General features: G+C 52.6%; 1 protein-coding gene across 2 annotated transcripts in view; it reads left to right on the top strand.

The window, feature by feature from the left end:
* ASTN2 (astrotactin 2) overlaps positions 1 to 15,758 on the top strand; it is a 357,525-nt gene extending 341,767 nt beyond the window's left edge. For both annotated transcript variants that reach the window (XM_054848678.1, XM_054848677.1), the window contains 3 exons: positions 5,889 to 5,989; positions 7,253 to 7,436; positions 14,820 to 15,758. In XM_054848678.1, coding sequence (XP_054704653.1) covers positions 5,889 to 5,989; positions 7,253 to 7,436; positions 14,820 to 15,057 — 523 coding nt within the window. In that variant the 3' untranslated portion in view covers positions 15,058 to 15,758. The remainder of the gene's footprint in view (positions 1 to 5,888; positions 5,990 to 7,252; positions 7,437 to 14,819) is intronic.
* Positions 15,759 to 16,000: the final 242 nt, after the last annotated feature.

The following is a 16,000-nucleotide window of genomic DNA, read 5'->3' as shown; positions in this document are numbered from 1 at the left end:
GAATGCGTGCACTAAACACCCCCCCCCCTTCCATGCTTGCCCAGACTGCTGCTGGCAGGCGAGCCCCACTCCTGCTCCGTGGCCATCAATGAAAGCGGCTGGGAGGCTCAGCAGGAGATGTACGAGCCCATGGTGGGGGACAGGGGTGAGCGGGTTCCCAGTGGCCCCGTGGACCACGCACACCCCATGGCACGCAGCTGGGGCTAAAACACCCACAGCTCTGCTCCACCCCACAGCACCCCTGGGCTCCCCCACCTTGCAAGAACAGTCTTCTAAGGAAACTGTTTGTGTAAATTTATTGATGTTTTTAGCAGCCAGGAGATGCTGAGGCGAAGGTCTGTTGCTGCTCACCAGGCTCATGCTCTGCTCCGAGTATCGGAACAAACAAACACGCGCACCTTCTCAGCCTCCCCGCCTCCGGGCTGCCTCCAGCGAGCCCCTCACCTTGGTGTCTGGGAGCTGAAGGTACTAAAAGAGTGGAAGAGGACAGTGTTTGCTCGTGGGGCCACTGACCACAAGGGTGTGCGCAGTGCTGGGTGTGAGGAGTGTGTTCACACCCGTGTGTGTCTGTGGCACTGTTCCTGGCTGCTCCGCTCTGCACGTGCCTGAGTCCAGGCGCAGCCCGAGCCTTGCTGGCGCTGGGTCCCTCGTGCCCAGTCCCCGTGTTGAGATCACCAGGGAGGGGGGAGGCAGGGATTGCCAAGAGCTGGTCCACTGAGGGCTTTTAAACAGAGGCCTCCAAATTGTTTTTCAGCTGGAACAGGAAGGGAGAAGGGCTGGCAAAGCAGGGGTGTGATCTGTGTGTGTCAGCATGCTGGACCAGCCTCAGTGGCGTGGTGCTGGTTGCATGCGAGCCCAGAGACCCCGGGCTGTGCAAAAGGCACGTGTAAGCCGTGGCCGACGAGAGGGGTGATGGCGGGACGTGCACATAACGCCGACGTGATGCGACCTTAGCCAGGGCAGGGTTCGTGTTTTCATGTTTGGCATCATGGGTGGTGGCACCCACGCTGCTAGGGGAGAGAGAATCCATCGCACCGTGTGTGTGTTACACCGGCCAGGTCTGCCCTGCGCCGAGCTTCTGGAGCCAGCAGCAAAACAGAGTCTCGTGGCCACAGGAGCGAGGCGCCAAGCCCAGGCTTATCAGCCAAGCTTAAGCCAAGCCCTACTGGCAAGAGCATCTTGTGGTTGCACCACTTCGGAAAGCGTGAGGTTGTATTTCTGCGTGATGCTGGACTCTGGAGCAGCGTCTCCACCCTGTCCTCCGTTTACGTGGTGCAGGGGACTCCTTTGCACAGCCCAGGTTTGCCACGCAGCCATAGCTTTTGGATGCAGCCAGCTACTCGTAGGCACCCGGTTACTTAGCGCGGGTGTTTGGCAGCTGCAGGAGTGCTTATTGGACTCCTTATCGGACCCTTTTCTCCGCAGCCCATTTGTGGTACGGCATCTCATTGAGCAGCTGCACAAGCCCAAAGGCGTCAGGAAGAGCAGCGCACAAGGCAGAACAGAAATGCCTGTGGTATCTCTGTAGGATATAAAGAAATCAGCCGCCGAGCTAAGGAAGGTCAGACGCAGAAGTCGTTATCTCCCTTCCCGCAAATAGGGATCATGAGTAAAGCACTCGAACATCACAGCCATCATAAGAGGGAGTTAAAAAACCATGAGCCTATGTTGTTGTCTGTAAAAAAATAACATGTTCTGGGGTTTCACTCTCCATCATACGGTTTCGTGCCTTTAGAATTTTGTATTTTGGCTTCTTTTTTTCTCTGCATTGAGAAAGGATAGAAACATATTTTTTTCTTTTTTTTTTTTTTGAACACAATTCACAATCTTCCACAATCATTGGCTTCCAGGAACCAAAGCCTTAACACCCCCCCTCCGCTTTCTCTTCCTCCCCCAAGAAGCATCGTGGGCCGAGTGATAAAATCCAGGCTTCAGCCAACGTTGGGGGGGGTATCTACAAGGAAGGTGTCGTTGACGTTTCATGAGGCCACATGTTAATTGCTTTCTATCTCTCTCGAAAAGTTTCTTCAGGTCCCAATAGGTTTGAATTTAGTAGTAAACATTTAAGCGGCATTACTTTATAGGACTTCATACGCTGTGTTTTGCTGCAGAGGTGGCAGCATCTCCAGGCACGGCGGGGCTGATCTCTGCCAAGACCGTATGTGCTTCCAGTGGTGAAATGCTCTTTGGAACCTCTTTGCTCAAAATATATCTTAGTATTTCTAGAAGAGCAAGTGTTCCTGTATGATCTTACTGAAGGCACGGGTGGAAAAGAGGATCAGCTGTGACACAGCAGCAGGTAGCCCCGAGCTCCTTTGGAAAGCACAAGGAGAACACGAGAGAATGTCGTGGGGAAGGGTTATTGCTAAACAAAACACCTCCGGGTTATGAAGGAGGCTCTGCCAGATCGTAGCTACCATATGGCATTCCAGGTTTGTCTGGCGTGGTTTCATGCACTGAGTGGGTCTGGGACCTTTCCGTTTCTGGCTTTGACTTTACCCCAGAGATCCTCTGCCTTGGGCAAAACGCTCAGAACCACTCTTTGGCCTCCTTTTTTTGTTGTTTTACAAATTATCAAGGTTGGCATAATCAGGTGCAGCTCCATCATCATGGGTGGGGATGCTGCCTGGTTTAGTCCTTGGCCCAAAACACTGTATGTAGAAGTATGGCAGGAGGATCTCCACGTAGCGTTGCAGAGCTGGACTCTGTCCCGCCACGTGCTCTGCATATGTCCCTCCATCATGTTCACTTCGGTTTTCCCCTTAATTGCCCTGCAGACGGCCCCATCGCTCCCGTGCAGTGGTGGTCCCTCTCCTCCTGCCAGCTGCCCTCTTCGTGCCCTGTCCCATCCCTGCCAGTGGCTCCTCGCCTGCATCTGCCGGCGGTTTCTCTTAGATGCAGCAAGCAAGATCCACCTGTTAATGCCGGGTTTACACTGAGCCACAGATCTTTGCGCTCTCTTCTCTTAATTGTCTGGTTTCGGGAGTAAAAGAAAAAAATAAAGCCCGGCACTCTCTGCAGTGCCGTTAACTGGCCATGAAAGCGTTTTGCCGCAGAGAGGCTGGGTGGTCAAGTGGTTTGAGAACAAGATTGGAAACCATCATCTCCCGAGTTTCCAAACTGTTCGTGTCACTGAGCCTCTCCGGGACACGGTGCTTCGCCCCATATGTCTCTGTTTACCATCGATAAAACAGAGCTATTAATACTGCTGTGCTCCAGGGTGATCTTTTGGACCGTAATTAATGTTAAAACCTGTGAGATCACTCGCTGGCAGGAGCTAGAGAGGTGCAGAGGGCTGAGTACTGCCGGAGCTGCCAGCTTCCACCAGAGCTGCATTTATTGGTGCTGATTCCAAAACATCTTGTTCGGAGTGAATGGAAGTGAGAAACTTTCCTCTAAGGTTCTCGAAAGAGGACTGGTTGCAGGTGAGGTAAGGCAATTATTTGTTTTCTCAAAAAAGAATTTTTGACCAGATCAAAATCACTTTGATTCTCATGTTTTTCCATTTACATTTTGGCGTCTTTTTTTCTTGTATCATCTGAAAAGATGATGAAATGAAGGGCTTGTTTGTTGATATATATTTTTTAACCCAGGCCTGACCAGTAGAGATGCTCTTGCTGAGTGACTTTGTTTCTGTGTGTGCTGGGCAGAGGGGAAAAGTGCAGTCAAAGGGCTAACGCAGGTCTGCGATGTCGCCCAAAGGGGTGGATGTGCTTCAGCACCCTGCCAAGCAGAGATGCTTCCTCCTGACCGCACTGGCGATGGAATAGGTGATGTGAGCACTAATTGCCGAATATTACAATTGTGTTTTGATGAAAGTCTGCCATTTTTCAAGGAAAGTGCTCTGGCACAGATTGCCTCAGAGCTAATGGAGCCTTTCTGACTGAGCCACTGCGGGCAGAGCAGAGGTTACACATTAGCTCTGCTCGCCCATTAAAAAAAAAGAAAACACAACCGCACAGCCGCTGTGGCTAAGGAAGTGACCCCAGGATGGGGATGGAGATCAGCTCGCGGCAGTAACCTGCTCGTTAATCCCTCTTACTGCTTGTTGGGCTTATGCTGATGAGCAAGAAGAGCATTGCCCACTGCTGAGCACCAGGACGGGCTCAGGACTGGGTTCTCTGCCCAGCTCTCCCGCGGCAGAGTTCCGTGTCCCACTGGGGCCGGGGTGCCCCCCCGAACAGTGAGTGTCCCTATTGCTGTTGCTTTCTGGACCCGGAGAGAGGGGATCCATGCTGCCAAGCTGCAGAGACACGTACCTCACCTGCTCACAGCAGGACACTCCTTACTCACCGTGAAGCCGTCATATGTGGAAGGGAGGAGGAGGGATGGTTGCACTCTGGGATGGGGTGCGAAGCCCTGAAGTTAGACTTGTGCCCTGAATTCGATATTACCCTATTGCTCTGTTGCTGTCCCTTAATTATAGCGGGAGAACAGCCTGTGTGTGGTACTTGTGAAGTTGCACAGTGCGGACGTCCTTCCTGAGATGCTCCCACTCTGAGCAACGTTCCTTGTAAATTAAGGAAAATGATGTCATGCCAAAGAATTAAATAGCATCTCCTTGGGTGAGCTCAGCGTGTGCGTCCCCTGCATGCCCCAGCTTTGTGAAAATGGGAGTTGTCCCTACACACAAGTGGGTTCCTTGGCACTCTGCTGGCATCCTTTCAGACAGCCGGTATTGTGAAGGAACTGATGCTAATTGCTTGGAGAGAGCATGTCCTGTGCTGGGAATTGCTACCGTGCAAATGTCAGCTCTTATCAGCCACGTGTGGGGTGCACAGGGCCGGTGGGGAGGAGAGAGGGGGGCTGGCGGTGCTCGTGTGTGGGGTGAGGAAAAGGGAGGCATTGCTTCTGTCCCCGTTAAGGATGCTAAGGAGTTAGGATGGTTCCTTAAGTAAACATACCTCGGGGTCTCAATCCCATTTAAGCTTCAGCTGCTTTTACGGTACTCTTTGCACTCACTTGCAAGAGCTGCTCAGTTTTACCTTAGGATAAGGAGCGGGGCTGTGTTATTTCGCGGGAGCTGGGTACCCCACCACCAGGCATCTCAGACCTCCGAGGGGTTCAAGCCAGCTCCTGCACTTTGTCAAAGCCAGCTCGAGTTTCCGTGCCTGGCTCGGGGTGAGTAAATATGAACTGATGCCTTTTGGGAGAGTGGACGGAAGATTGTCGCCCCTGCTGCGAAGAAGCATTCTCATTTTGGAGCTTTGATATTCTGACCAGGACTCTGAGCTCAGCATCGCAGGACAGCCCATGCAGCCACAGCCTGTTTATTCAATGCTTCGTCCAGCACAAAAGCCATATTTTATTGTCAGATGCTCTCCATTAGCTTCAAGTGTGAAATTATCATTCCCACCCTTTTACCAACCCCACCCTGGTGAAGAAATGAGGGAGAAAACAACCTCAAGGGCCGTTCACAGGATGTGTATGAGCTGTCACTTGTCAGCACAGATTCTGCTTATGGCAGGAATTACTGCTCCTCTCTCAGGAGGGCCCGAGAGGAGCCTGGCTTGCAAACACCACAGCATTATACTGTTTGCATCGGTGCCTGGCAAAGCAACCCCAGAGATGTTTGCGTCCTTTCGCAGTCAGGCGGCTGCAGGGTACAGCCCCGCAGGGCTCCCAGGGACGGCGGAGGGAGGGGAAACGCAGCTCGGCGGATGCTGCGTGGGGACGCGGTGGCCTGTGCCCCTGGCCCTGGCTCCTTTCCCTGGGTGATCTGGTCTAAGCCTGAGACTGTCTCACGTCTCCTTGAGATGCCAAAACTGACTGATAGGAGCCTGGACCACTCTTTTCCTTTCTCTTGTGAAGGCCAGTTCCCATAACAACCTGACGGTGTGGGACTGAGGGATAAAGACATTATTTTCCTTTTCCTTCCTGCCTTCCAGATTTACCCTCTATGCGGTGGATACACGAGGGAGACACTCAGAGCTGAGCACGGTCACCCTGAGGACCGCCTGCCCACTGGTAGATGACAGCAAGGCAGAAGGTCAGTGTTCACGCTCCTCGTTTTCCACAACAGAAAACATTTCCTGCTGATTTTGCCTTTCCTGTATTCGTTGTACTCCTGCAAGCCCCTCCAGTCCCTCCTCTCCCAGCGTGAAGGCGCCTGTAAATTCACCCACGGGCACAGGGGTGTTAATCTGGGGAGGAGTGGCAAACTGCAAGTGTCCGGTAGCAAAGTCCCCTTAGGTGGGCAGCTGGTGGCTCCCGTGGTCCTGTGCCACGCCAGCACCCAGCATCCTTCCCCACACACAGCCGTGGGAGCCGATAACGTGCATTTGACACACTTCCCCTGGAAAAAGGGCGATCTCTTCTTGCAGAAGCGAGAGATGCAGCCCTCGCTGCGCCGGGGCAGTGAGCAGTGCGGGACGCTGTCAGCTCCGGGTGTTTGAAAGGATGCTGGTGGCAGCCGGTTCGGTTCTGAAACAGAAACGCTGATAAAAGCTGAACCAATTTTTCACATTTGCATTTTCCAGTTTTGATACCAGTCCCATTTGTTCTCATGCCCAGAGTGCTTTGCTGCTTTTAAATTTAAAAAGATTCCTCTAAATGAAAGGCGGGTTACGTGTTTCTTTCTTGTTTGCTTTCTATTTTGAGTAGCACACCAAAGAATGTTTTCATTAATGCTTTGTTTCATGTTATTGCTAAGCATTCCCAGGGAAAATGAGCAAACGGGAGACTAAAGAAAAGGAAGGAAATGGGATTTTGTGCATTTTTTGTTTCCAAAAAGAGATCCTTTTCTACAGCAGAGAGTGCACGCTCTTCTTTGATACATCTGAGCTGCTCTCGTAGATACCCACAATGATGAGGTGCTGTATTTCTGCCTCAGGTGCCACCTCGTTACCAACAGTGTCATATTCCTCCAACCCTTCAGCATCATAGCTGTGCAATTGCTGTTGTTTCGGTGAGTGAGGGAAGAGCTTGCCTGCCCTACCTGGGAGGATAAGGCTGCGTCTGCCTGTGCTGGCAGCCCTCCGCTCCTGCTCCTGCTCCTGTTCCTCCATGGAGTATTGCTGGAGTCTTTGGGGCTGCCTCGCTCATGCGGGGCACTCACTGCAGGGTCAGCCCAAGGAATTGCTAAGTGCTCCCCAGGTCACTAAACCCCGCTGCAGGCAGCCCCGAGGGACTGGCAGCCATCCCAAGAGGCCCGCTCGTCCTGCCAGACCTGCCAAGGGCTTCGCTGCTCCTCCTCCTCCTGTGTTAGCATCTTCTGGCTGTTCGTTAATCCCATCCCCCTGATACTTTCCAGAGATAGCTGACAAAATCTACAACCTCTACAACGGCTACACCAGCGGGAAGGAGCAGCAGACGGCCTATAACACACTGATGGAGGTCTCCGCTTCCATGCTCTTCCGAGTCCAGCACCACTACAACTCCCACTATGAGAAGTTTGGAGACTTCGTCTGGCGCAGTGAGGATGAGCTGGGGCCCAGGTACCTGTCCCTTCCCTGCATCCTCCCCTGCCCTGCCTCCTGGAGCACCCCTCTGCCTGGCCACTGTGGAAGTGACCCTCATTGCCTTTTCCTCATAGCCAAGAGAAGTCCCTTTTGGTGTTCACCAAGCTCTTCTGCCATCCCCTAGGACCACCAGGTCCCACTTGGTCTTTGGATGAATGCTTGTGGGACATTTAGCATCTGGATGGTCTTTGGATGAATGCTTGTGGGACATCTTGCATCCAGCCTGAACCAGGCGGGTGATACTGCAGATAAGGAGCTGAGCCTGTTGGCAAAGCTGAGGGGAAGAGGGAGGAAAGGGTGTTAATTAGACCTGGGACAGAGTGAATGGGCTGTGTGTAAACTGGGAGCGACTCAGATCCTCTTCAGTTGTAAAGCCACGGTAGGTGAGACCATGGTTCCCCTAGGGTTCAAAGATGCCCTGATTGATTGCAGGGTGGGTGGCTAGAAAGGGAGACTGAGGGAATGGAGAAAAAATGCAGCAGGTACATCTGTGTTGAGAGTGATGTGCACAGCGACAAGCGTTAGGTACCAAGAGCTGCAGTACAGAGGCAGCTGTGTACCTCAGAGGCGTCTGAGGAATACAGGGCGAGTCCATCCTATACCGTCGTATTTGTGCATGCCAAATAGCCAGGTAACGAGGAGGAGCAGAATTCCCCTTGGGCATTTTTTACTGGAGCCCATTGGTGTCACGGAACGTGGTGTGATCTCCAGGACCATCCCCCCATGGTGGGATGGATTCTGCACCCGGGACAGATCTGTCATCCTGCATTCAGACTAGTTCCCTCCACACCCAGACAATATTCCCCATGGACAGTTGAGGAGAGGACCACTCATCCCAGATGTGGCTTTGGGCACCTGCTACCTCCTCGTGTGGTTGGGGATGTAGGGGATTATTTGTATGTGCAAACGGTTTTGAGCCCGTGGAAGGGCAGAGCTGAGGTGCTGGCAAACAGATTTTACTTTCATCTGTAGATTTACTGTTTGATATCATCAGAGGGGTCAATGATTGAGCAATCTGTATGTGGTAAACTTGGCTCTACTAAATAGTATGTTTCATGGGCATTTCCTTCTATTTATTTCTCTACCTGACTGGACATATCTTGATCCTCACAGTGGAATATGGTTGCCATACAAACTGTAAATATTTCCAAGATTCCCCTTCCACCTTCCCTTTCTCCCAAAAGAATAATTCAGCTTGCTGATGTAGGCACTAGAAAGGTCCTCCTAAATTTTAGCCCTGTGGTGCCCCTGACACCATGCAAGGATGCCCGTGAGCTCACATCACCTCATCTGTTACTTATATACAGCTTTATGCTAGAAATATTTTCTCTTTACTATACATTTCATGCTCTGAGGAGGGCTGGGAGACGATTGTTTCTGGGAGTATAAGGAGCAACCTTTCCAGAGGGACTGCATCTGCAGATCCCTGGTGTTCAGTGAAAGGGGTGGTAAGATTCTAAGAGATCACAGCTTGGGAATAACAGGTCCGTGGACTCCACTGCATCCAGGGGGCTGGCAGTGTCCCAACAGTGTCCCAACAGTGTCCTGGCAAAGGCCAGGCTGCCACCCAGCCCTTGGGAAACACTCAGCAAAAAATGCTCAGAGGTAGCCATATCTCTCTGGACATCTTGAGATCTCTTAGAGGATTCAAATAGCCTTGACCTACTTTGAAGCTTTTAGAGACACAATTAATCCAGCGTCCTCATCTAACATGTTGTTCTCTGAGGAGCTGGAGTGGAGGGAGATGGAGGAATGGGGTCTTGCAGAAAATGAATAACTGGAAAAGACGTTCCTTCTCTCCCCTGGCTCCTATCTGCTTGTTGGACACAGCCGAGGACCTGTCCATAATACCAGGATGACAGCTCCTCACAACTTTATACATCCCTCTTGGACATAAATCCAAGCTGGCCTGGGGCTTGCCCTCGTCTAGAGATGACCTTGGTCATAGTTCCTTCGGTAGTTCATTAGCCCCTGGCACAGGGTCATTCTCATCCTTCCCACTGCCTTCCTCCTTCTTTGATGACTCTGCAGACTTGTTTGTCCTTTTCAATTGCTCCTCTATAAATTCCTGGGAACCATCAGCCTCTTCTTACACATCCTTATTTCCTCCGTTACTTGAGATCCAATGCACTTATTGAAGGATGCTATCTAACCTGATACCTGCATCGAGCCATGAGATTTGCAAGGTGACATTCAAATTGCCCATATTGCCCAACTCTGTACCAAGCTACATCTGGAGGCAGTGGTCAATTCGACTGCTGTCTGCCCTCCTCGCCGAGCCAGATGAGCTCCTAGCAGCACTCGTATGCCCCTGTTCTGTACTTGAGAATTGTGTGACTTGCAACCAAGAGGAAGCATCTGTAAATGCTGTGGCAGCCGGTGCCAGGCTCTTAGCAAGAGCCATCCAGCCTTGTTTCTCAAGGAGCTTGGAGAGAATCGGAGGCACTGACGTAGCACGAAGCGAGTGAGACTTTGCCAAGGAAGGCCATCTCGTAACATGATTTTAATTGACGGACTGTTCTCCTTCCCAGGGGAACATTCATTTTCATACCTTGAAATGTTTATCAGATGAGCCTCAGCTTCACAGTAAATGTTCGCTCATAAAACTGAGCGACAAGAGGGAACTTGATTGCCTCCGTGTAATAAATACATCACACTGGAGTCCTCGTGAGCCCAGTTTCCATGAAAGCCACAGGTTACTGCAAACAGCTGCTTGCGAGAAGACACACTGACAGCCAGATGTCCCAACCAGACGGTTTACATTAAGGAGACATTAAAAACTTAGCTCATAGGTGGCCCTAAACCAGGACTTTCTGTGGTCAGCAGCATCTTGGCACCTGGCTTGCCTCATCCTGCTAGTCTCCTTTAGCAACAACAACCCCTTTCCTGCTCCCCCCATTCCTCTTACAGACACCAAGTGAATCTCACAGAGTTAATTTGTTCCAACAAAACAGAGGAATCTGTCTAAACCAGTGAAGGTTTAATGCTACTGTGCATTCAGACCTTTGGATCTGTGCAGCAAGAGTGCTTCCTGACACAGCAACAGGGAGATTTCTCTATTATTTTCTCATACTGTATTTTCGGGACAATTCTTTTGACCGCTGCAAACAGGGCCTGGCTTTTAGAAGGAGGCAGGACAAATAATTAAGTTAAAAATCTTCCTTCCGTGCCCATATTTGTGGCTACCAGCAACAACGGGATCAGGATGTGGCATCAGCCCGGGGCTCGCAGCCTCTCCTTTGCTCGAGCAAGTCGCCCAGGCAGGCAGCCGCGACAGCCGCGGGAGACGAAGTGCATCTCCAGAGCAGCTGCCTTCTGGTACCGAGGGGGAATGCAATGTACTGATGGGAGGCTGTGATAAGAGGCCATCGAGTCCCGGACTCATTGTCCTCTCAGACAAGGGTCTGACAGACCCAGGTCAGTTCTCAGTAGAGTGGAAAAATCTGAATTTATGACAAAATCACCCCATATGGGAACACAGCAGCCAGGCAACCACCCTCTCCCCGCAGCAGTCCTGGGAAGCTCATCCTTCCCTCCAGCCCAGGTACCAGTTCTTCTTTGCTTCTTCATGCTGGTTCATTCTGCTTTAGCACCTTCCTCTAAGTGAGATAGGGCAGTGTCTTGCTGGCTCTGGACATGTTCTCGTCCCACACCAGCCATCAAGATGAGTAACTGCTCTTGGGGAAAAAATGTCCCTGTGCGAGCATCCCTGGGGCTGGGCAGAGCAGGAGGTAACGTGTCTCCTGCTCTTGGACACATCCTTGCAGAGGTGTGGCTGGCAACCAGGGACCTCAGTGCCCTGTCCCCTCTGCAATCACTGCACCGCACTCCCTCGCCGTGGGGCTGCTGGTTCATGCACGAGCCCTTGGAAAGTGCCCTGGCAGCAGACACCCCATCCCCTCCCCTTTCCTCTCCCCCACCATGCCATGAGGTACTGCAGAGGGAAGCAGCCACGTAGAGCCGTCACTATTTTTAAATCCCCCTCTTCATCATTTATGACTGCGGCTGTGGCCTCTGAAATCCGTCACTTAAGACCAGAATCAGTCCCTGGCTGGCGCTGACTTAAAACAACTGCCGCTGCGGCGGGACGTGGCAGGTGGGGTGGCAGCGCTGGCTCACGCCAACGTGGGGGCACTCCCCGTACGGGCTGTGGGGTGAAGAGGAAGGGGGTTGCTTCATCCCTTTGGGGGCTGAGAGCTTGGGGTCTGGCCACAGGCAGCCATGAGAGTGACTTCCCCCTCACTTGCTCCCCTGCCGTCCTCTCCCAATTACTGCCCTTTAATAAGGCAATAAATTAGCGTTTCTGGCAGGGATGAGGTTGGTCAGCATTTAGGAAGATTTCATTTCCAGTATTTGAAAAGGTGGTCGTTCTGACCCGACAGCCCTCCGCAGGGAGCACTTGGGTAATACCCAGGGCTTGATTTATGGTGTTAAATTGGCAGCCCAAGAACTGCTCCTGTAATTTATTACCCAGCCTTCACCAGAAAGCCTCTCTCTCAGCCCTCCCCTCGCCTGCTCTGTCTCTCTTTCTCCTTATTTTTTTAAGAGGGAACAGCTGACAGCCAAAAGCTAAATCTAGCATTTACGCATGACTTCATTACCCCACTAAAATAAATGACTCAAAGCGGTGAAACCCATCAAAACTGGGGCTTTGGCACTGGACACCAAAAGCAAGGGGCCTGATTCCCTCCCCGTCACCCTGTCTCCTCCTTGACCATAGTGCAGTGTGTTTTCATCATCCTCCTAGGGCCAACCCATTGTGTGCTGCATCCCACTCTTAAACATCGGTACTTTCCTGGGGCCGACTGCATCAAGGACAACTGCAGATGTGCAGCTCCACGAGGAGCACAGCACATGAGCCAACAGCAGGTCTGGATGGGTTGACTCCTGGACTTCTTACCACCTCGAGCTGCTCCTCACACATAGGAATGTTTGCTTGAATAAGAGACCTGGGTGTGTGTCAGAAAGCAAGGACAACGTGGTGATTTTTAGCAAAATCCAGAAGATCATGGAAGTATGATGGAGCAAGTAATGAACATGGGAAGGTGGAGAAGGCCAGTGGAAATGGAGGCAAAAGAATGAGCAGGTTGTGGAGGGGAGAATGAAAAGTGGGTGAAGAAAGCTATGGAGGGGAGGAGAAAGGTGAAGTGGTGAGAAGGGAGGAGAGGAAGAGAAGAGCTTGGCCAGCAGGCATGTGTAGGTGCGTGCTGGGGAGTCCACCCCTTGTTTAGATCAGGGCCAAGTCGTGGTTACACACCACTGGGATTTGCCTTGAGGGCTGGTCATGGCCACTCATTGTCACTCCCCTCTTGCTATTGCTGGGAAAGGCCTTGTGCTGAGCTGGAGTGGGAATCAACCTGAGGGAAACTCCATGGGTTGCTCAGTTGGCCTTTGGATGGACAACTTCCCCATGTTGGCCCCATGGACACCTGCAGAAGCAAATGGGCAGGGACAAGCTGGAGAAGGGGCAATACCCCCTTTTGTGAGCAGAGATGATTTACGATAAATAGGGGTGACCATGGAGCTATGGCCTTAGAGAGATGATAGATTTCCTTTTTGAGGAGGAAGGTATTCTGGCCAAATGCTCTCCTCCTGAGCACTGTCAGCTCACATAAAAGTCTGTCCTATGAGCCCTGCGCTTGCTCAGCCTTCCCTGAAAAATAAGGGAGAATCAGCACACATGTTAAGAAACAATTTCTCAGCGTTAGGATGGGTGAGCACTGGAAGGGTTGCCAACTCTTGGCTCTAAGAACAGGTTAGCTGATCATCAGCGCTGGTTGAGCCCAGCAAGGAAATGGCACAGATGATGCCTTCTGGTCCCTTCCAGCACCAGTGACTGTGATTTGCTGAAGTTTGTTGACTGTATTGACAGTCACTACAGACTTTGATTTGCTGCTGAGCTTAGCTTTAATCAATCGGTCTTTACTGAAAGCACCTAATGCCATCGTAGAAGTTCATAACTTCTTCACGGCAGGCGTCCAGCGGTGAAGGACCTGTTCTTGGCAGCGTGTCAGGTCTCAATGTGCAGTGGGAGCACCAGATGCTGTAGAAGGTCAGGTGGCTGCTATGGAGAGCAGCACGAGTAGAGGTATTGTGTCATAGCTGGGCACAGCTCAGCCTATGACATCATTATTTTATATGCATTCGTGTAACTAACGAGGCTCAAATTGCCTAGTCAGGCTTGCCTTTATAGATTAAATCGATACGTGGATACCATGTAGAGTTGTCCAAGAAGGGCCAACTCCCTTTGCGCTTCCCTTGCCCTGCAAAGCCGACCCTGAGCCCGTCACTCCCAGGGAGGAGCGGGGAAGTTTTCCGCGTGCGGGCCTGGGGAGCAGTGGTCTCCTACAGCCTTTCATCCAGTCTTCCCGCTCCGGAGGGAGAGGTCCATAGCCAGCTGGGGATGCCAGGATGCCCTCTTGCCTCCTGCCGCCGTCTCTGCCCTCTGCTCTGGCTCCGAGGTGACTCTGGCCAGCCCTTCCCGGCGTCCCGTCCCCGGGTGCCTGCAGGTGTGCGGCCGCTTCGGGGTCCCAGCACCCCCCCTGTTCCCAGCTGGGAGCTCGCAGCCCGGGCTGCAACACCACTCAGCTTTCCTAATCAAATAATCCCCATGTTTATGCCTCGCTGACTGACAGCGCTGCCCCGACATATCATTATCGGGAATTTACATTCCTGCAGGAACTGCGAAATCCCCTAGCCCCGAATCCAGAGCTTTCCTGCGGCACCAGAGGGAGAGGAAATAATCTGTGATCTTGAGACTTTCAGACCACTGAAGTAAACCCTCTTCCCCTCCCTTTGTTTGATTTAGCACTTTGCAGACTCCCACGAGGGGATTCTTGGTTTCTTACGGGTTTATTTTGTTTTGTCTTAATGTGTTGTGCTTTTATTCCTCGCTCTTCTAATGTCAGTCCTTTTGGGCCATTTGCCTCCTGGAGACTTGGGAAAACAGGAAAGGGAGGGCTGGGCTCATCAGTCAGGAGCAGTAAGGTGCTGGGGGTCTCACCAGGGTCCAAGGGGGCCATCACACGGGCTTGGAGCCCACCAGGAGCACACAGTGGTGGTGTTGGTGGTGACCATCTAGCCAGGGGCAGACAGTGTCCCCAGGGCACCTGAGCTGCTCTGGTGGGTCAGACCCGAGGTCCCTCCAGCCCCATTGACCTGGTGCTGTGAAACAGTAGATAACACCCAGAAGTTTTTTTGCTCTCCACCTGAAATAGGAAAGACAATGTCTTAGGCGATGGGTCTCATCCGTTCTTGTTGCAAAACAGAGCTGGCGGTGGAACCCAGGAGTGCTGGCTCCTGGTCTCCTCTTCGCATTGCCTGCCCTGCTCTGTCTCTATCTCTGCTTGTCCCCTCCAGGAAGGCACACCTGATCCTGAGGAGGCTGGAGAAGGTCAGCAGTCACTGCTCGACCCTGCTGCGCAGTGCCTACATCCAGAGCCGCACCGAGACCATGCCCTACTTGTTCTGCCGCAGCGAAGAAGTCCGGCCTCCCGGCATGGTCTGGTACAGCATCCTAAAGGACACCAAAGTAACGTGCGAGGAGAAGATGGTCTCCATGCTGCGCAACACGTACGGGGAGTCCAAGGGGCGGTGAGGGAAGGTGCGGGCCTGGAGCTGTGGGAGGCAAAGGGACTCCGAGGAGTCAAGGACTCGTGATGTGCTGAGTGGCTGGTGGGGTTCGGGGTCGGGTGGTGTTCGGAGGGGTGGAAGGGGACAGCGAGGCCAAGCAGGACTTTCTCATGCAGATGGCAGAGAAACAAGAAATCAGCAAGTTGGACTTTAATTTCTTTTCCTTTTTTTTTTTTTTTTAATTTTTCAAGAGAAAGAAAAAAAAAAAAAATTACCTAATTTGACTCAGCATAAAAGCCTCTCCTTTTTAATCTTTTCTTACTGAATTTCCTGGACTACACGCTCCAAAACCCCGGGAGGAGGAGGAGGTACCTGCTCGAGGCCGGGGCCAGGTGGGGTGAGAGCCCGCAGAGGGGAGCTGCTAGGCACAGGGCAACCCCCTCCCTGCCTGCCCTGCCTGCCCTGCCTGCCCTGCCACCGGGCAGGAGCTGTGTGGCAAGGAGCCCCGGTGCCGTGGCGGCCGAGGACGCCAGGAGGAGGTGGCACGGGCGGCCAGCAACACCGCGCTGCCCGCCAAGGTCCCGGAGGGGGATGCCAGGCGGGTGCCGGGACGCTGCCGGCAAGCTGGGCTTTTGTACCACTCCGAGTCGACGGCCCGGCTCTGTGCGCAGCCTTCGTTCGCAAGGCTCCCGGCAGCTTGTTCTGTGCATTAAAGATTCATATTAAGTCCATCTTCGCTGCCTCCTTGGTGTTTCTTCCCAACACTTGTCTCACCGCCGCTTGGGCGTTCATAGGGTTTCACCAGCAGAGATGGCGTCACCCACAGCTGTCCCCGTGCCGGGACGCAGCTGCGGCGAGGGGCTGTATCTGGAAACCGGTGCTGACCCCGAGAGCTGGACGCACGGGGAGGAGGGGAAAGTGCCGGCTCTTTGCGTAGGGTCCTCTCCCCGCCAACACCCAGCTCAGCC

Source organism: Grus americana, chromosome 20 (genome assembly GCF_028858705.1).
Source record: "Grus americana isolate bGruAme1 chromosome 20, bGruAme1.mat, whole genome shotgun sequence".
NCBI classification, from domain to species: domain Eukaryota; kingdom Metazoa; phylum Chordata; class Aves; order Gruiformes; family Gruidae; genus Grus; species Grus americana.
The sequence above is the reverse complement of the archived record's forward strand: the minus strand, read 5'-3'. Positions and strand labels throughout refer to the sequence as shown.